This window comes from Schistocerca americana, chromosome 8 (genome assembly GCF_021461395.2).
Source record: "Schistocerca americana isolate TAMUIC-IGC-003095 chromosome 8, iqSchAmer2.1, whole genome shotgun sequence".
Classification (NCBI taxonomy): Eukaryota; Metazoa; Arthropoda; class Insecta; order Orthoptera; family Acrididae; genus Schistocerca; species Schistocerca americana.
In genome coordinates, this window is record NC_060126.1 from 375,792,102 (window position 1) to 375,813,324 (window position 21,223).

Genomic DNA, 21,223 nt, shown 5'->3' on the forward strand with positions numbered 1-21,223 from the left:
CCCTATAAACAGGGAGCAACTTCCTGTGAATCGATGTGGTAGACTCATCGCCGGTCTTGAAGAGGAACTCTATCACCGACCTTTGTCGCAACCTGATATCTATTTCACGGTCCATTGTTGTTCACCTGTAAATAAAAGAAAATACTTTTATATACCACCTTATAGCTAAACGTTCCAAGTATCCTCACAAAAAATTTCAATCTCCTCCTGCAAAAAATAAACAAATCAGAAACGACTGTACAAAACTTTTTGAACGTCCTTCGTATTTCTCCAGTGTTGATCTTGCATAATTTAATTTGTAATGAAATATTTTTTTATTGCTTGCTATGTCTTTAATACTGAAAATTTGTAGACGGAATAGTGTCAAGAAATATTTAGAGTTGAATTTCTTAAATACAGTTCCTTGAGAAGAATTTTTGTCTAGAGAGTGACTCATGTTATCCTACGTCATTATGTAGCTCCCATTACCTGAATAACTTTCTTTTTTAGGAGAGGTAAATTTTTTGAAAACCGCGTTTGCGTTGCGTGTACTTATGAGATATTGCATTGCAATACCCCGATTCTCTGTAGGTAGTAGCAGCTCAAAAACTGAGATGCACTTTTTCTTCTTTTTCTGCGAGAGCAGTTGCACGGCTTTTTCCATTACCACACAGGCAAGCCAAATGGAATGAATACGGATTTTCAGTTTCACAGGGTCAATTAACAGCTTTGATTTTAACTATCTTCATTTAAGTTCAAATTTATGTCTTTTTTTTTTTAACACTCGATGTTGAATCAGACAGAGCATATTTCATTTACATTCGCCGCGCGGAATGGACGCGCCGTTAGAGGCGCCAGTCACGAATTGCGTGGCCCCTCCCGCCGGAGGTTCGAGTCCTCCCTCGGGCATGGGTGTGTGTGTTGTTCTTAGCATAAGTTAAAGTAGTGTCTAAGTCTAGGGACCGATGACCGCAGCAGTTTGGTCCCTTAGGAATTAACACACGTTTTTTTTCATTTACATTCTCGCAGTCGGATTTGTTTCTTATTCTCGCAGACCGATTTAGTTAACAGTAAATGTGCGGTTAACTAATGTACGTATTTCTTTTCTGTGTATGGATTTTTTTGAAAATGCAACAACTTACATTCATAAAGAGACTACACATTCAGAGAGAGACAATCCAGAATTTCTTTTATTTATTAAAATAACTTTCACCCGTACCACATCTCATTGTAATGACACCTGTCTAGGCACTCACCTTTCAGAGATACAAGTGGTGAAGTAGTTTATCCGTTAGAACTAAGGTCAACTTAATAATATCAGAATACCGCATGCCATGAGGATGCTAGTTTTGCGTCGTTGAATCCGTAGTTCCCATTGCATTTTATACGCTCAGTCCGTTTTCCCATCCGTAGGGCGACGTGGTGCCTTGAACTTCTGACTGATTCTCTACCCAGGTTTAACAACACTGCGTGAATGAAGGTGAGTCATTGTTCACCATAGTCATGACTTACATTCTAAATGGGAGCGACGGTGGAACCTGATTTCAGAATCAGGTGACTAATTGTCTAACACGCTAAAGCAAGGACTACAGAGCATCAATTATATGCAGAAAAATTAAAGATTGTTTTTACCAATTAGTCACGTAACTTTTGTATGGGTAAAGTTAAGTGCTTTCAGTGTCGTACAACTTTTTTCTACCCGTCTCATTATTGTGTTTATGAAATATTACTAATGTAATTGCATCTGAAAATGCACATATTTTGTTGCAGATGAAAAACCACTGGCTTCGAATCCTGGTGGTGGTCTCTGTGTGTGCCTCACTTGCCAGCCATGTTGACGCAGCCAACCTGTTGGTTTTCTTCCCGCTCCCAGCCAGAAGTCACTGGTTTGCTCTGAGGCCACTCATCGCAGAGCTTTCCAACAGAGGCCACAACATCACATTAGTGATATCTGAAGTGGAGAAGGACCTGCCTGACAACTGGGAAATCATAAGAGTTCCAGTGATACTTCCACCAACCGGTAAAGAAACTTACAAACATTTCTAGTCATACGTCGAACTACGAGAAGCAAATTTTCAAATTGTATACAAGGTGTTCCAGATCAGGTGTTTTTCTCTGTAATTCACAAGGTAATAAGTGAAAAGGATATCTACACCCATGCTCATAAATTAAAGATAATTGCAGAATGTGGTGCCACACAACGTGGCACTACACAAAACTGGCGCTAATAGCATAGGCACATAGGGAACACACACTACACATATCTGTGAGTCCACGGTATGCGTGATAAGTTGAGAAAACCATCCCGAAACACATGTTCCACAAAACACCACTGTTTCCTGCGCATGTACCCCGATATCAATATGGGATATGATTACCATGCACACATACACAGGCCTCACAACGGGTTGGCATACTCTGGACCAGGTGGTCGAGCAGCTGCTGGGGTATAGCCTCTCATTTTTGCACCAGTGCCTGTCGGAGCTCCTGAAGTGTCGTAGGGGTTTGAACACGTGCAGCGATACGTCGACCGAGAGTATCCCAGACGTGTTCGATGGGGTTTATGTCTGGAGAACAGGCATGCCACTCCATTCGCCTGATGTCTTCTGTTTCAAGGTACTCCTCCACGATGGCAGCTCGGTGGAGCCGTGCGTTATCATCCATCAGGTGGAAGGTGGGACCCACAGCACCCCAGAAAAGGCGGACATACTGGTGCAAACTCTTTTTCGATGTCCTCCGTCAATCCTATCTGATGCGGATCCGACACCGCACAGCAGTACTACGGAAGAGGGCGGAAAAGCGTAGTAGACCTGTTACATTTTGTAAGTGTTCTGCAAATAAAACACGACCCAAGGATTGCTTTCCACATAACATCTATGTGATTGTTGCAATTTAAGTATTCGTAATTCTTATACCTACGTATTTAGGTGAATTTACAGCTTTTAGATTTTTGTGTTTTGTCGTGAAACTGATATTTAGCCGATTCTTTTTAGTTATCTTGTGGCTGAATTCATACTTTTCATGATTTATAGTCTATTGCCACTTTTTGCACCATACAGGTATGGTATCTAAATAATTCTGTAGTTCGTTTTTATGGCCGGGTGACTTTAAGTGACGGTAAATGGCAGCATATCTGCAAACAATCTAAGAGGACTGCTCAGATTGTGTCCTAAATTGTTTAGGTGGATCAGGGGCAGCAGAGGGCCTACAACACTTCCTTGGGGAACGCCAGATAATACCTCTGTTCTACTCGATGACTTTAGGTCAACAGTTACGAACTGTGACCTTTCAGACAGGAAATCACGAATCCAGTCACACAAGTGAGACGACACTCCACAGGCACGCAACTTAATTAGATGTCGCTTGTGCGTAACGGTGTCAAAACCCTTCTAGAAATCTAAAAACATGGAATCACTTGACATCCCCTCTCGTAGCACTCATTACTTCGTAAGAATAAAGACCTGGTTAAGTTTCCCAAGAATTATATTGTCTGAATTCGTGTTGGCTACTTGTCAATATATCGTTTTCTTCGAGATGGTTCATAATGTTCAATCACACTATTTGTTCCAAAATCCTACTGCAGGTCGATCTTAGTGAAACGGGTAATTCAGTAGGTTACTCCTATTTCCTTTCTTGGGTACTGGTGTGAGTTGAGCAACGTTCCAGTCTTTGGGCACACATATTTCTACGAGCGAGCAGCTGTATATGATTGCTAAGTATGGCGCTATTTTATCAATATACTCCGAAAGGAACGTGACTGGTTTACAATGTAGACCGGAATCCTTGCCTTTCGTAAGTGTCTGAAGCTGCTTCGCTAGACCGAGGATATCTACATCTAAGTTACATAGTTGCAGGTGATTTTGATTAGAATTATGGAATATTTACATCGAGTTCTTTCGTGAAGGAATTTCGGGAAACCGGATTTCGCAACTCTGCTTTAGTGGCACTGTCATCAATAACATGACCATTGTTATGGCGCAATGAAGGTATTGATTGCGCCTTGCCACAGGTGTACTTTACATGAGACCAGAACGTCTGTGAATTATCTGTCAGATATCGAGACGGAATTTCATTGTGGAAACTATCAGAAGAATCTCCACTTGAAGTTCGCGCGAAATTTCGAACTTCCGTAAAACTTCTCCAGTCTTTGGGATTTTACGTTCTTTTAAATTTGGCGCCTGTTTAAGAATGCGTTCCACGTGTTGCCTTCGTAGTTGGATGCAGTACTGCGCTCGTCTCTGGACTGACTTAGGAATACATTTCGCAGAGCTTCACAATACTACACGATTCACTTCTCCAGTTCTTTTACCATATCAACGCGAGTGCTATCCAAGACACTATGGTGAAGTTATCTTGGCGGCCAGAGTACTCTGCCTGCTCTAGCTACCCATCTTGGTATGTTTTGGCTCATTAAATGTCGTCATACACCAGCAGCAAACATTCGTTGCTGAAGCGGTACCTTCTCAAGCAAACCTGATAGGTCCTGGCCGGCCGCGGTGGCCGAGCGGTTCTAGGCGCTTCAGTCCGGAACCGGGCGACTGCTACGGTCGCAGGTTCGAATCCTGCCTAGGGCATGAATGTGTGTGATGTCCTTAGATTAGTTAGGTTTAAGTAATTCTAAGTTCTAGGGGACTGATGACCTCAGATGCTAAGTCCCATAGTGCTCAAAACCATTTGACCAATTTTTGATAGGTCCTGTGGCAGTAAACAAAGGTAACCACGTCTAACAAGTTCTCTTGCATGAGTGTTGGGCCAATGAAACGAACACATAGTACCTTCAAACACACATTCAATTACACTGACGGGAAAAATCTCAACGCCAAGCAGAAGTTGTGCGACATAAACGAACGTCCTTAGGCGTTTTTCTGTATCTGAAATATCTATTCTAAATCAATATATTTGAAGGAGTTTAATTTATTCCAACAATTTCTCCAGTAAGTTTGTGAGACATGTGAGCTGCAGTTATAGAGAGTATGTTGCTGAGTGAAATAGCATTGCATGAAGGCATTTGTGCTTTGTGAAACTTGTACCCATTCACACGAAAATTTTTTTTTTCTTTTTCAGATGGGAATCGAAATGCATTCCAGACACAAAGTGCCATGGTAAACGGTTGGGTGATATATACACTCCTGGAAATTGAAATAAGAACACCATGAATTCATTGTCCCAGGAAGGGGAAACTTTATTGACACATTCCTGGGGTCAGATATATCACATGATCACACTGACAGAACCACAGGCACATAGACACAGGCAACAGAGCATGCACAATGTCGGCACTAGTACAGTGTATATCCACCTTTCGCAGCAATGCAGGCTGCTATTCTCCCATGGAGACGATCGTAGAGATGCTGGATTTAGTCCTGTGGAACGGCTTGCCATGCTATTTCCACCTGGCGCCTCAGTTGGACCAGCGTTCGACCTGGACGTGCAGACCGCGTGAGACGCCGCTTCATCCAGTCCCAAACATGCTCAATGGGGGACAGATCCGGAGATCTTGCTGGCCAGGGTAGTTGACTTACACCTTCTAGAGCACGTTGGGTGGCACGGGATACTTGCGGACGTGCATTGTCCTGTTGGAACAGCAAGTTCCCTTGCCGGTCTAGGAATGGTAGAACGATGGGTTCGATGACGGTTTGGATGTACCGTGCACTATTCAGTGTCCCCTCGACGATCACCAGTGGTGTACGGCCAGTGTAGGAGATCGCTCCCCACACCATGATGCCGGGTGTTGGCCCTGTGTGCCTCGGTCGTATGCAGTCCTGATTGTGGCGCTCACCTGCACGGCGCCAAACACGCATACGACCATCATTGGCACCAAGGCAGAAGCGACTCTCATCGCTGAAGACGACACGTCTCCATTCGTCCCTCCATTCACGCCTGTCGCGACACCACTGGAGGCGGGCTGCACGATGTTGGGGCGTGAGCGGAAGACGGCCTAACGGTGTGCCGGCGCGTAGCCCAGCTTCATGGAGACGGTTGCGAATGGTCCTCGCCGATACCCCAGGAGCAACAGTGTCCCTAATTTGCTGGGAAGTGGCGGTGCGGTCCCCTACGGCACTGCGTAGGATCCTACGGTCGTGGCGGGCATCCGTGCGTCGCTGCGGTCCGGTCCCAGGTCGACGGGCACGTGCACCTTCCGCCGACCACTGGCGACAACATCGATGTACTGTGGAGACCTCACGCCCCACGTGTTGAGCAATTCGGCGGTACGTCCACCCGGCCTCCCGCATGCCCACTATACGCCCTCGCTCAAAGTCCGTCAACTGCACATACGGTTCACGTCCACGCTGTCGCGGCATGCTACCAGTGTTAAAGACTGCGATGGAGCTCCGTATGCCACGGCAAACTGGCTGACACTGACGGCGGCGGTGCACAAATGCTGCGCAGCTAGCGCCATTCGACGGCCAACACCGCGGTTCCTGGTGTGTCCGCTGTGCCGTGCGTGTGATCATTGCTTGTACAGCCCTCTCGCAGTGTCCGGAGCAAGTATGGTGGGTCTGACACACCGGTGTCAATGTGTTCTTTTTTCCATTTCCAGGAGTGTACCTTCTTGAGCTACATGGGTTCAGAGATGTGTGAGAAATACTTGCAGCATGAAGTCTTCCAAAATCTGATACACACAAAAGGAAGGAAATTCGACCTCCTTCTCATGGAATTCTTCATGAATGAATGCCTAATAGCCTACTCTCACAAATTCAGTGTTCCTGTGGTTGCTTTATCTTCTTTTGGTGGATTTCCCATGACAACCGATGTAGTTGGCGACCCATATATGCCATCATATGTTACTGACACTATGTTCGAGTATACAGACCAGATGACCTTCTGGCAACGACTAAAGAACGCTTTGTTAGTGACGTACGCAAGATGCATTTACCGTCATTGGTACTATCCGAAACTTGATAAAATCGTTCACAAGTATTTCAATGATCCAACGATGCCAAGTGTATCAACCTTGCTGACCAACCCGTCTCTGGTGATCCTTCAGAGTCACGTCAGCTTCAGTTACCCTCGACCCCATGTGCCCAACGTGATTGAGACCGGAGGAATGCATATCCAACAACCACAGGCGCTACCAAAGGTAAGCTTATGCCTTTCCTAAGTATTAGAAGGATTAAACAGTTATCGGAATTTGTAGTACATTGTTTTAGAGTACACTAAAAACAGTAATTGCTTGTAACTGAACAATGGTCATAATCTGTTCAGGATTTTCAATACAGTATACTGTTTCAGAACATATGATCAATACTATTTACTAATATATGACAAAAACTCACGACGTCCATTATCAGGGAAAAACCTCGTTTCGATCTTCACTATTAAGAAAGTACCCATGGACAAAATACGAACGATTATTGCAGGTGTTCACTTGATACTGTAGCCTCAGGTTAATTCAGTCTATCGACGTTTACTTACGACTGACTTAGTGCCCGGGGTTTGGCTCGCGTTTGCTGTGTGATTTGCACAGATATTTTTCGTTTTTCTTTAATCGCATTTTTATGTTGTTCACAAATTGTTGCGCAATATAAATTTTTGTTGCTAATTAAGGTCATAGAAGCATGGTCTTTTCCGAATGTACTTCTGAACAAAAAGCTGTTCTGATAACTGGAGTCCAAGGTGTTTTAAATCATGTCTTTGCGTTCGTCTAGGTATATTTCCATAGAAATTTTCACCCCCTAACATATATTTCTTTATGTTTAAGCGAGAAGTGAAATACCAATTTTCACAGATTTAGCCTTAACATTTTTTTTAATGCAACGAAATATTTTTTTACAAATTTTCGTCCTCGGTTTCACGTCTATAGGGGTTGCATTTTTATTTCTAGCAGAGAAGTCAAATACAAATTTTCGTTCCTGTAGCCTTTAAATGCTTTCATAATAAAATAAATTCATGAAGCTTTTCATCCTTCATTTCACTCCCCTAGGAGGTTGAATTTCCAAAAACACTTTAACTCGTATTTTTTTTCTAACCGAGAAGTCAAATACCAATGTTCCTAGATAGTTTTGAAAATGCTGTAGTAGATTTGTAATAATGATTTATTCTCAAAAAACATTTCACCCACTATTTTACTCCAGTACTGGTTGAAATCCCAAAAATTCTGGAACACTTATAATTTTAGATCGACCGAGAAGCCAAATTCCAAAATTTCGTTGTTCTGGCTTCAAATTTGCCTAACAGTGACATATTTTCAAAAAGATTTTCGTCCCCTAATTCACCCCCCTTAGGAATGTAAGTTCGAACATTCCCTTCTTAAACGTTGCTTACAGTATAAGTATCCAAATGTCAAATTCTGTCGTTAATGGTTTGGCCTGGGGAATGACGAGTCTGTGACCGAGTCAGGCACTCGTGACATTGCCTTTTATATTAGAGACCACAACCCACTGTCGCTCTCAGTCGCTACTAGTGACGCTGATTGTTCTTCTTGTTTTGTTTTGACCATCCTTGAACTGAATACAGGGCAAAGTAACAAAGACGGTCCAGAAGGAACAAGAATATACTCGTATTTAGGGGTGCCGTCCCTGTAAAACAGCGACAGGAGAGTGGAAGGGCCGGTTGATTAAGCGAGTTTTTTGTAACCATATTTATTAGAATAAAGAAACTAACGGGATCCTTCTTGGCTCATTGCCTAAATTTTGATCCAGTGGTCACAATTAAAAAAAAAACTAATGCTGTTGGGCACAGCTGCCACTTTAAGCAAACAACTCGCGCCGGGGTTGTCCACAACTGTCAAATTTTAACAACAGTTTTTTTACAGGCTATGAGGAAGGGCCTAAATTTTAAAACTTACACTAAAATTACATCAATGCAATTTGACCTCAAAAATGATCAATGAACATACTGTTATACAAACTCAGATGTGCCGTCAGCACCTGCTTACAGAAAGTTCTCCTTAACGGGGGACGTTCATGAAAAACGTACATTGTTTAAAACATGTGCCAAATCCACAATTTTTAAGACATGGCAATGAAATTTTCTACCATGTTTTACATGAAATTAACACATGTGCTGTTAAGTTCTATGGATTATATACATTTAATTTTTTATGGAATTTAAAAATTTTATTTTCAAAAAACAATGTATGTACCTTTTTCTCAGAAACTATTCAAGAGATTTCTACAAAACTTTCTTCGAGTAATCTATTTGCATATAGTAAGCTTCTCTCGAGAGGACATTTGGTTATATACAATATGAAAATTTTAATAATTTTTTGATTATAGTTCTGTAAGTATAATATAAAATTCATACAGAATTCCAAGAAGTCTGCTCCATATCTCAGCTTACACTCAAAATTTCAAAATTTACTGTTGAGACAACATTTATTGTGTTTATAGGTATAAGTGTACAAAATTTCGTAGTTGTAGCCGTCATAAATTCTGAGAGAAAGGTACATGAACTTTAAAAAGCATAATTTTTGGGAAATGCAATATAATGTTCAACCTGATGTTTTTTCTTATGTTACCTCTTCATAAAGCTTCATGTTTGTACTCAGGATCCTCTTCCCATTCAAGGCTTTTCTTCTGGTTTCTTGTTCTCTGCCTTCTTTCCTTTACCAGGTCTTCAACTGGCTTTGCAGCTTCTGAGAGGCACTGTAAACCTATTTTTCTCAAGGTGTCTTGAGCGCAATTTCCTATCATAAGTTGTAATTCTGCTTACAGTCCGACAGTAAGACAAGGCAAAAACAGAACTGCTTCTTCATCGACAAAGTAGCTGGTTTGTTATTGTTCTACGATACGGAAGAGAGTCACAGATGATCTATAAAACCAAAAGAATGTACATCACAGCCTTCTAAATGTACACCGGGCAATTTTACTTGAAAGTAGTACACGGAGTCATTTTTCGCCATGCTTATATTGTTGCTTCAAAAATTGGGTGTGGCAGGAATGTCGAGTCACACACAAGTATTTTTTTTTTTTGTCACTACGGGTGCGATTTTATTATTGAAACTTTGAGAACATATTGTTAAAGAGTTTTGCTAATAAATAATATATAAATTGAAAATTAACATTTTCGATCAGTTTCAGGACGACACCCATAAGGTTCCTCACTAGTAGCTAGCAGTGTCGTCCGCACTCGTTTTGACGTGGCCATGTAGAAGAATAATCTCCACCACAGTCGGCGAAACTTCCAGTGTATCACCCTCTGTAAGGCCGTTGCTCTCTCCGGCAGCAATATCGGACCGTCGTCCGTCCACTGTTTACTGCCACATCCCGATCCAGGAGACTCACTGTCGAACGTGCGTCCTGCTTGCACTCACACTCGCGTCAAAGACGCCCTCTGTCGCTCAAACGACACGGCTGCCTCGAAATTCAAGCTGCCTAGCTTCCGGTGAAGTGGTGCAGCGTGCATGATGCCATAGTTCCCGATCAGTTATAATGATGTGCCCATTTCTCTAACATCTGGCAAATACTGTCCTGGAATACGGCTGCTCGACCTGTTCACGTGGTTCTGGAAGAGTTGTTGATTGTTGAGCGTCAGAAGTCACTCACTTCTCGCCCCATCATACGAGGGGCGTTTGAAAAGTCCGTGCAAAGTCCGAAAGATGACACCATCGGCGCGTATCGAGGTCATGTTTAGTTAGTAGCATCTTTGGAAAGAACGCACACCAAATTTCAGCCATAATGGTCTATTTTTTGTGTTTGGCATTCGTGTGAACAAGGAAGTCGAGTGATTGGCAAAAAATGGACGAAAAAGAACTTCGTGTGGTGATTAGACATTACTTTATGAAAGGCAAAACTCCTCAGGAGACAAAAGAGAAGCTTGATAAACATTACGGTGACTCTGTACTTTCGATTAGAACAGTTTATAAGTGGTTTCAAAATTTTTAGAGTGGCCATATAGGCACAAGTGATGCTGAACGTTCTTGATTGCCTGTGGAAGCTACGACTCCAGAAATCATTGATAAAATCCATGACATGGTGATGGATGACAGAAGAGTTAAGGTGTGTGAGATTGGTAGTGCTGTGGGCATCTCGAATGAACGGGTACATAATATTTTGCATAAACATTTGGACATGAGAAAGCTATCCGCAAGATGGGTTCCGCGATTGCTCACGTTTGACCAAAAACGAAATCGTGTGAAGTGTTACATGGATGTTTTGCAGCTGTTGAGGAAGAATACACAGGACCTTAAGCGTCGTTTCGTCACTGTGGATGAAACATGGATACATTACTATATTCCTGAGACCAAACAGCAATCTAAACAATGGGTTACCAAGGGAGAATCTGCACCAAAAAAGGCGAAGACCATTCCTTGGACTGGAAAGGTTATGGCGACTGTTTTTTGGAATTTACAAGGGATAATCCTATTCTACTATCTTGAAAAGGGTAAAACTATTACAGGTGCATATTATTCATTGTTATTGGACCGTTTGAAAACAGAGCTGCAAGAAAAACACCAGCGTTTGGACCGAAAAAAAAAGTTCTTTTCCATCACGACAATGTACCAGCACACACCTCATCATTGTGGTAGCAAAATTAATGGAAATAGGATTTCAACTCGTTTCACATTACCCCTATTATCCAGACTTGGCTCCCTCGGACGACTCTTTGTTCCTCAATTTGAAAAATGGCTGGCGGGACAAAGATTTTATTCAAACGAGGAAGTGATTGCAGCAAGTAATAGCTACTTTGCAGACTTGTGCAATTCCTATTATTCGGAAGGAATCAACAAATCAGAACAACGTTGGACGAATTGCATAGTTCTAAAAGGAGACTATGTCGAAAAATAAAAAAGGTTTACCCCAAACAAGTAAATAGTTTTTATTTTTGCACGGACTTTTCAAACGCCCCTCTTATCTCACACGTGTTCGATTGGAGACAAGTCCGAAGATCGTGCTGGCCAGTGAAGTTGTTGCAAAGCACGTAGAGTTGCACAGGCAGTGTTTGTGCGAGCAGTATCATATTAAAATAACACATCACCTTCCTGCTGCAAGAACGGAAAAAGAAAGGGTCTAGTAACATTCTGCACGTGCCGAACGCTGGTTAGGGTCACCTCCGGAAACACCAAAGGTGAACGAGACTTGTGGCTTATTGCACCGCAAGCCCAATGGCCTGGGGTGGGTCCAGCGTGTGTTCGACGAATGAACTCTACGAGACAGCGCTCACCAGGTGTACGCTGTGCGCTCAAACGACCGTCACTTGCGTGCAGGCAGAATCTGCTTTTCATCGCTGAAGATTGCAGCTCGCCATTCCATCTCCATAGTGATCGAGCCGTTCACGTCGATGCTGTGGCGTGAGTAGAAGACGGGCGACAGGTGTGCAATCCCGTAGTCCCACTGGTAATAACCCGTTCGCAACAGTTCATGTTGTCTAGGTTCACCAGCCCTCTTATCCGCACTTTGGTAGCTGTACGATATGCCACTGATTTCCTTACAATACTACAATCCTTGCGAGCGTCTTTGCTATGTTGACGTCAAGAACTTCGTCTACAGGTGTGAGAATGTTCACGCGACCACTGATACCACCTTCGTTGCACCACTCTTGGCTGTGAGCATTGCTCATCGACAGACAGATACAGATGGCGTTCTGATTTCGCTACGTTATCTAATGGTGGAAGACGTTGAAAACATTATTGGTACATCTATTATCACCCATGCGGTATACGTCGTCATTGGATGCGAATCGACGTCTTTCCAGGAGTACTAATATTTTCCCGTCAGCGTATATAGTTGTATTTTTACATAGAACCACCGAAAAGCAGCCAAAAATGGTATGGTTCTGCCAAAGGATGCAACACTCTCAGTGACAAGATCACTTTATTGACAAGAGAGGCGAGATGCAGTTCATCATTGTATTAGTGTATTCAGACCAAATGAAACCCACATGCCACAGTTAAGAACGTCCAAACAGTTGCATCAGTACACAGTGTACCCCGCCCCCCCCCCTCCCCTCCTCCTATGGCGCAACGCAGGCACGTATTCTCGCATGAAAACGATCATAAAGATCCCGAATGGCATCCTATGGTAGACTGTCTCAAGTATCTTGCGCTTTTTGTTGCAATTCGGCATTGTTCTTGCAGCCCTTGGAGAAAGAGTAGGATCCCGATTCTTCATGTCCCTCATGTCTACAGTTAGTAAGAGATCTGGTATTCTACCTCGCTAGGGCAGTTTTTGTACACCAGGGCTAGCAGGTTGCTTGGTAGCAGCTGTATGTGGACCTGCATCGTCCAGCTGAAAAAGTACATCACCATCCTGCAGTAGTAATGGCACTAGCGCTGGACTAACAGCCGGGGCAGTGGCACTGCTACTTTACTCGGCAGAAACACCAAATGTGACCGCGAATTGTAACTGATGGTCTCCTGCGCTATGAACCCTGGGATGGGACCTATGTGTCATGGACGAACGCACTTTGGAATAGGCAACTCACCAAGTCCTATGCCATGCAAGTGAATTTCCACTGTTCAACGCAGGGTATACAGTAGAACTAAGGCCTCTATGAGGGACAGGACCTATCTGATGTCGTGGTAGAAGAGAAGTTGGAATCAGTTTGGAGGACGTCGACGATCTATTATTACAAACACTTAACAGAGCTTTGGAATATCAAATAAGGCAAAAGGCATAAATAACATTCCTTCCGAATTTTTTAAATTGTTGGTGGAAGTGGCAACCAAACGACGATTGGTGTGCAGTATGTATGAAGCATGTCATCAGACTTTTGGAAAAATATCATCCACATAATCGAGAAGACAACATGGGCAGATAAGTGGGGAAAAATCATACAACCAGCTCAGCAGCACTTGCGTCGAAGTTGTTTACAAGAATAACACACAGAAGAAAGAAAAAGAAACTTGTGGACCTCTTAGACGATTACTTAGGCTTTAGGAAAGGTAAAAGCACCACAGAGGCTGTTCTAAGGTTTCCTTGATAAAAGAAAAAAGATTTAAGAAAACTGATAGAACTTTATAGGATTTGCCGAAGTAGAAAAATCGTTGAATGTACAATAGTGCAGGATGGTTAAAACTCTAGGGAAACAGGTGTAAGACATAGGGACAGATGGGGAAACCAAGAGCGAACAGTGAAAATGGAAGGCCTAGAATGAAGTGGTTGGCAGTGTAAGGCAGTCTTTCGCCCCTGTTGTTCAGTTCCTTGCAACGAGGAAGCTATCATGAAATAACAGAAAGTTTCAGAAACGGGATTAGAATTCAGGATGGAATGATATAAATGATAAAAACAGGTGATGACATTACTATGTTGAGTGATAATGAAGAAGTTAACGAAATCTGTTGAATAGAATAAACAGTCGAGTAAGAATCTGTTCTTCAGATTGAGAGTTAACCGAGGAGAGACGTACGTAGTGAAGAATAGTAGAAATGAGATTAGTAAAAAAACTCAACATCAGTATTTGTGACTACGAGGTGGATGAACTGAAAGAATTCTGCTAACATGGAACCAAAATTAAACGTGACAGAAGGAAGGAGGACTTAAAAGCAGTTCCTTTCTAAATGAAGTCTATTGATCTCAGATATCGGCCTCTATTTGTGGAAGCAAATTATGGACTGTCTGAAAACCGGAAAAGAAGAGAATGTAGTACTAAATAAAACTTCGTGAAAAATGATGTACTGATGATAAAGATGAGAATTTTTCCTCAGAATCGGTAAGGAGACGAACTCATGGAAAACGTTGACAAGAAGAAGGGGCAAGATGATAGAACATCTATTAAGACATCAGGGAATAACTTCCATAGCACTTGAGGGACTTAGGAACTCTGAGATGAAGAGGTTGACGCCAGCGAGAAATTCGTGATGGGCCACATCGAACAGAAGATTAGTGATCCAAAAAAACACTATGTGCCTATAGTTGTAATTTAAATTATGTCTTTAGTGCTTATATCTAACCTATCTCAAAACACCATTTAGAAAAATCGAGTTGCCACTCAATGACATAGGGGTACAGTTGTAAATCAATAATACATTTCAGAAACTTTGCAGTGGTTATACATAGCAGGTGTTACACTTAATCAAACTCTTCCACGATAACAGCTGCACAACGTGTAATCTGTTCTCCTCAAGATATATGCTAGCAATAGTTTTATGAAGTACTTTGAAGTGCTCTTCGTAGGCTCTTTCCAATGCCACGAGGAAAAGTACATTGTTCCTCTTTAAAAATAGTCTGTTTCATAGTTTTTGAGCTATAAATTAAAACTAAACCAGCGTACGTTAACAAATTCGCTACGTTGTTTGCTATACCTTAGTGAAACCCGCACTCCAATGTGCGAGTATTTAATTGTTCTGGGCATATTTTGGGTAGAGTGTCTTTGCTGCCTCACCCTGCACTGTGTATGTGTCATTTATGATCCTGTCTTCGTCCGAATAGTCTGACAGGATTACAACCTGAGAATTTCGACAAAACTGTCTTCGTCTCTTTGGTAAATTCTCAAGCTTTTGTTTGCGCTTATGATTACTTCTTGAACTCATGGACATGAAATTGACTCCAAGTTTCATCAAACCTCACGAATGTGAATGTAACGTCCTGCTATTATTCCTAAGCAATGTACATTGAAATATTTTCTGCGTACAGTTTTAGTCAACGTTCGGCAAATGGTGGCACTTAGCACGCAGAGTGCTTTGTAATATCTAGTTCCTCGTTCAGTTAATACGTCTTTAATGTTAGAAATGTCATGCACATTCGATTTTAGGTCTCACTTCTCTACAAAATTGGTTCCATACGTGTCGATTTCAAGTAACAGGACTGAGATAAATTTAAATTCTCTAACAGTACCAGAAAATTGGAACGAATTAAGCCATAAATCAATATTTTTAAATACCAATGCTGAGTCAGTATTGAATTTACCCAGTTTGGTTTCCTAACGATACAAATGAAAATATCGAGTAATGAGAGGTAACTTATCCATGTATTCTATACCATATTAATCATTCACGCTGATTCAAACAGAAACGGCGTGTCCCTTTTATTTCAAATGTTGTAAACTTCATCCAACCTCTTGTAGAATATTTCAAGGGCATTACCAGTCACAAGATTAGAGTAATCGCATTTTATTTACAGTTTGTTCACTATGTCATGGTCGATTTCTTACGGGACGGGGGGAGAGTGGAGGTAACAAGCTCCTCCCACCAAAGCCCAACACACTGACAGTTTCGAGGGAAAGGCGAAGATGTGAAGAGGGGAGTGGGGGGCAGAGGGTGCTGCACTTTCCTCACGAAATGCTGACACTACACTTGTGCTTACTAGTTAGTCACAGCACGGCATTATAATAACTTCGTAATGCCTGTAGAATACATAGATCGCACAAAACACACAAAACGACTGTTTTGGCAGCGACCAGACACAAAATACTTGTGCTCCAAAGTCCGACCTGTACCAATTTCAGCCGATTCAGTGCTAGAATGATTTCATTATAAGTAAATAGTGGTGGGAGGGTAAAACGTATATGCGAATAAACATAGGAAGGTTACAACCTGTGATTATAGCCAATAATGTGAGAACTATCTGTATTGAATAACTCGTTAATGTCATTCTAGATTGATCTTGATAACAGTGGAAATTTAGTAGACACGTCGAGTATGACAATTACGTTTTATTATTATTCACCTGTGATTCTTAAGTGTAGGTCTCATTACTGATCAGCGGATTTATGTTCCTGTTGGAGCACAAAAAAGACGAACATGTTCTTCTTTTAAAACTTTGACAGAAAAGTGGGGATCCAGCTGCCTTAGTCCTTATTCCATCTCCTTCACCAAAAAATTTAGTGTGGGAACATATTCGTATTCTTATAACATGAAACAGTCTAAATCCTTTTACCCTGCCTGTCTTTGTAGTTAAGCCTTCATACTTAGTGTCATCCGTTCACTGTTACTGTCTATGTCTCTCTCCCAAAGTTTCATTCTTCTCCCAACGATTTACGTTATATCCCACTGCCACTGTCTCCTCTCTCACTACTGCTTTCATCCATCTCTCTTTCTCTTTCATTGCCACTTTCTGTCTCCCAACGTAACTGTCTCCTTTCTCTTTCACTCCCACTCGTCCCGCCAGAGCCCTCAGTGATTCACAACCCCACAACGGGCCACAGCAGTCCGCCCACCCCACTGCCGCCCCACACCGAACCCAGTGTTATTGTGTGGTTCAGCCACCAGTAGAACCCCTCTCCACCCCCACCCCCACACACACACACACTGAAGAACGTCTCATACCAGACGAGTGTAACTCCAAATGTTTGCGTGGTAGAATAATTATGGTATACGCGTACGTGGAAACGGTGTTTGCGCCGCAATCGCCGACACAGTGTAACTGAGGCGGAATAAGGGGAACCAGCCCGCATTCGCGGAGTTAGATGACTCCTCTCTCTTCCAACATCACTGTCTCTCTGCTAGGCTCTTACTACACGAGAAAGTGGGAATATGTTAACCTGCTAAAATTTTTGTTAAGAAAGGCGTAATGAGGGCTAAGGCAATTAGTTCCCTACTTTTCTGTCAGAGTCTTTGAAAGAGGAACATAAACGCCCATTTTCTGCTCCAACAAGAGCATTTTTCCGCTGGTTCCCTCCTTTTCTCTACTTTAGGTGAGTAGACTTCAGATAGATCATTTATACACTTCGACTCATTTAACACATATAAACAACAAATAAGCACGCATAATAGAGGATCAGCGCTAAATCGTTTGCTTTACACTTTTTTCTGGATGCTCATACATCATAAGTCATTCAAAACTCCCGGCTTTATTGAATTTGCAGTCTTTCCAATTTTAAATAATTTGTAATAGTCATTTTAAGTTCCTTTCAGGCATGTTAATACCTTTTTTTTGTCCATTTCTTACTGCAGTACCACTTCGAGCATATTTGTATTACAGAGACATCACGCAGAGTTTTATTGGTGGAAAAATGCTGACTAAAAACACAGTTTGTTGACCTCAGATCGCCTCCGATGGCCCTAGAACCACTATAATGTGTTCACTACGTCAGACGGAACTACATTTAGACATCCTTAAATTAGTGCATATTTTAAATGGACATGTACGGTAACTTCGAACCTCCGGATTTAGGTAACGAATAATGATACCGATAAAATTTTCGAAGTTTCCCGAGAATATCATGTTAAGAACATACGGTAGAAGTTCCCACAATCTGCCATGAATAGAAATTATACAAGTGACTATCACCATGGTTGGTACTTGCGCACCCAGATATCACGATGTTTCGGAGTTTTGTGAGGAGCAAGCGGTGCTTGCATAAGCCACCTAAGGTTCAGCCTGGACCACACCTAATGCTAAAGAACCAATCGTTTTGTTGAACTTCCATGGGTTGAAGAAAGTGTGTAATATTTAAATTTTGACCCAGTACTATAGGATAGATAAAGCTTGCCTTTTTTCCGATAGGTATACAAATGTTCGTTACGCCAAGAGCTATCCAAAACACTTGATCTCATATCTCTACGATGAATAGAACCCGACATATAACCCTCTAAAAAATCGCATTTTCGCGCGCTGTGTTTGGAACCCACTGGTAGTGTGTCGGTCATCCACGGACCGATGAATATTCTCTTTTTCAATGCATTTGCCTTCCTCTGCTCATAGTTTCCAATAATCTCATATTTCACACCGATTTCCGTATCAGGTACCGGCACTCTGTAACAATCAAAAATTTACTGTCTCACCCCATGCACGGGAGAACGAATAATAATAATAAATTATATACTGTCAAGAGTACAGTTCCCAGCAACTGTCTCCTAGGTTACCAAAGAACTTAGCTGCAGTAGATATTTCAAGTTCCATGCGTTTTATAAGTTCGTTATAAAAACCATATCGTACTGGCTGAGTTAAACAACATTAATTTAACCATAGACTCTCATGCGCCTCGCATGTGGACACAGGAACGTGAGAACAGTGCTTTTCATATGTCTGCTTCATTCATACCCGCGCCGTAGAGGACACCATTGCCTGACTCTTTACTTACAATTGTGAATTTTTTTTTTTTCTTATTCGACCATATCCTTTCGATTCCAGAATGTTTTATGTAAACCATTTTATCTAATTGAAATCTTTCCTTTTCAGCTTAAATCTACGTTTTTACATGTCTGTATAGTTGCTGATTATAATTAAAATGCAAGTATTCATAGAAGTCCAGTATGAACTGTGATTATCGTACGGAAGCGGAACTTGGTAGATATTATAACGCGTTGACGCGGAACCGATTTACGTTAAAAAATATAATTCGACTTTTGGCCCCCAGTTGCAAAGTGGCGCTGTGAATGCACGAAAGACGTATAGGAATCCAGAATGATACGCCAAGGTACCGAGTTCGAGTCTCGGTTCAGCACGTAGTTTTAATCTGCCAGGAAGATTCACGTATAGAAATTGTTCCGTAATTTGTAACGGATTAGGAACGGGACGTGGCCAGGAAAAGTCAACCAAGTGAGAAAGGCATAACGTTAGTTTTATTATTAGCTACCACCTACACAGCTTGTTCAAAACGAGCACCGGAGACGTCGACGAGGTTATAAAATAAATAAAATAATTAAATAAAAAATATATTGTTATTTAGATATTGATTATTCTATCTGTATGATGGTGATTGTGATTGCAATTGTATTTGCTTATCTGGAACGTGGACGTTTAATTATTCGGTATCAGACGCTTGACAATGGCTTTTTCGTAAAGGCAATGTTACTCGTAGTTGACCGTGAAATAAAACTGAAATAATCGGACTTCGTAATTAAATCGTTTCCAAAGACTGCTGCGGTAGGTGCGGACTCATAATCTAAATCTCAATATTACAATAATTTGCCAGCCATGCCAATGCGTCGTACAGAGGTGATTGTCTACTAAACATAAAAAAGTTACACAGTTAGTTAAATCAGATATATTCAATGAATAAGCCTACAGTTCATAATCCTACTTACTTTTATAAATATAAATTCTTTACAGAATCGAGTGCCTAGTGTGGTTGCAACTCGCAGTATTCTTCTATAACATGAAATATGGTGGTGTGCCAGACAATAAAATAAAATACGTGCTTCTCGCACCACTTCAACCAGAGCTCTCCCTTTCTTAATCAAACATAAGAGTAACGTAATTGTGCTTTTGTTTTATCAGCGACACAGCGCTGCAGTTGTGTGCCATAGGCTTTATTTATTTGTCACTGATTATTTATTTAATTAATATTTCGCGTTTCCGAGGAAACTCACGCTCGGCATGCAAATGTGCCTTTATATTGCCCCCTGAATTGCGAGGCGAAAGGACACACCTGCAGGCGAGCAATTCACCTAAAGGCACAAGAAAATCTAAGTTATCTACAACTATTTACATGACTTACATTACACATTATACACATTATATACAAAATTTGAATGACGCGGGTGCGCCGTAAAAGTTCTAATGTTGGCAGATAGAGTGCGCGCATGCGCAGAAGCGTCTGTGTAACTGCGGCACTGCCGTTATATCGTACAGTTAGATCATGCGGCACAGTATTGCAGATCATATTGTTCGTGTGCGCGCGTTTTTCAGTCGTTGCACAAAGAAAATATTCAACCAAGATTACATATGAAGACTACATTCTACGACAGGTAACTTAGTTTTAAATTTACAATATTTGTTATAACACAATACAACTTAGATTGTTGAATGTTCTTAGTTACATAGTATTGTTTTGAAATACTTCAAAGAAAAATGTCCGTATTTTTCAGGTGCGTTGACCTATACACATCGTGTCGTTATTACAGTTCATATTCATCTGCTGCACAATAATTTTTTACAGGTTAGTATCGTCGTGGTAAAGTTTTTTGATCACAGTAACATCGTTGTATAACAACGTGATTAATACATAAGCGTGTCCATTTCTCATTTCCATTATAGTCGTAGTGATGCAGTTCGTTGTGACTAAAAGCATTGCTTATTACAGATCAGACGTGACCCGTCGAGTAATTGGTCCACGTGCAGTTCGTTTTTTACATTCCGTGGAAGCTTGGTTGCAGAACCTCGGACGGCACATAGCTGGCGTCGATCCTTGAACAGTCCAGGTAAGAGTGTCCGTCACATTTCGAGAACATTTCATTCCCTGAAGTTCCAACCAAAATTCTTCCACCCGTCGTGTTGTTTTCTGGACAGGCACTTTGTGTCCATTTAATCCAGTTAACATCTTGAAGTTGGGTACTGTAGTAATATCACTAGACGATGCACGAATTATGCACTTCACATTTTCAGTTTTTTGCTGAATATAGCTCACCTAAATGTTCGTAGTTATTAATCAAGGAAATCGTTCATCGCGCTGCATAATGAATGGCATTAACAGTTTCTTT

General features: G+C 41.6%; 1 protein-coding gene across 1 annotated transcript in view; it reads left to right on the forward strand.

The window, feature by feature from the left end:
- The first annotated feature begins 6,916 nt into the window (after positions 1-6,916).
- Positions 6,917-21,223, forward strand: part of LOC124545863 (UDP-glycosyltransferase UGT5-like) — a 54,401-nt gene continuing 40,094 nt past the window's right edge. The window contains exon 1 of the mRNA XM_047124822.1: positions 6,917-7,060. Coding sequence (XP_046980778.1) covers positions 6,917-7,060 — 144 coding nt within the window. The remainder of the gene's footprint in view (positions 7,061-21,223) is intronic.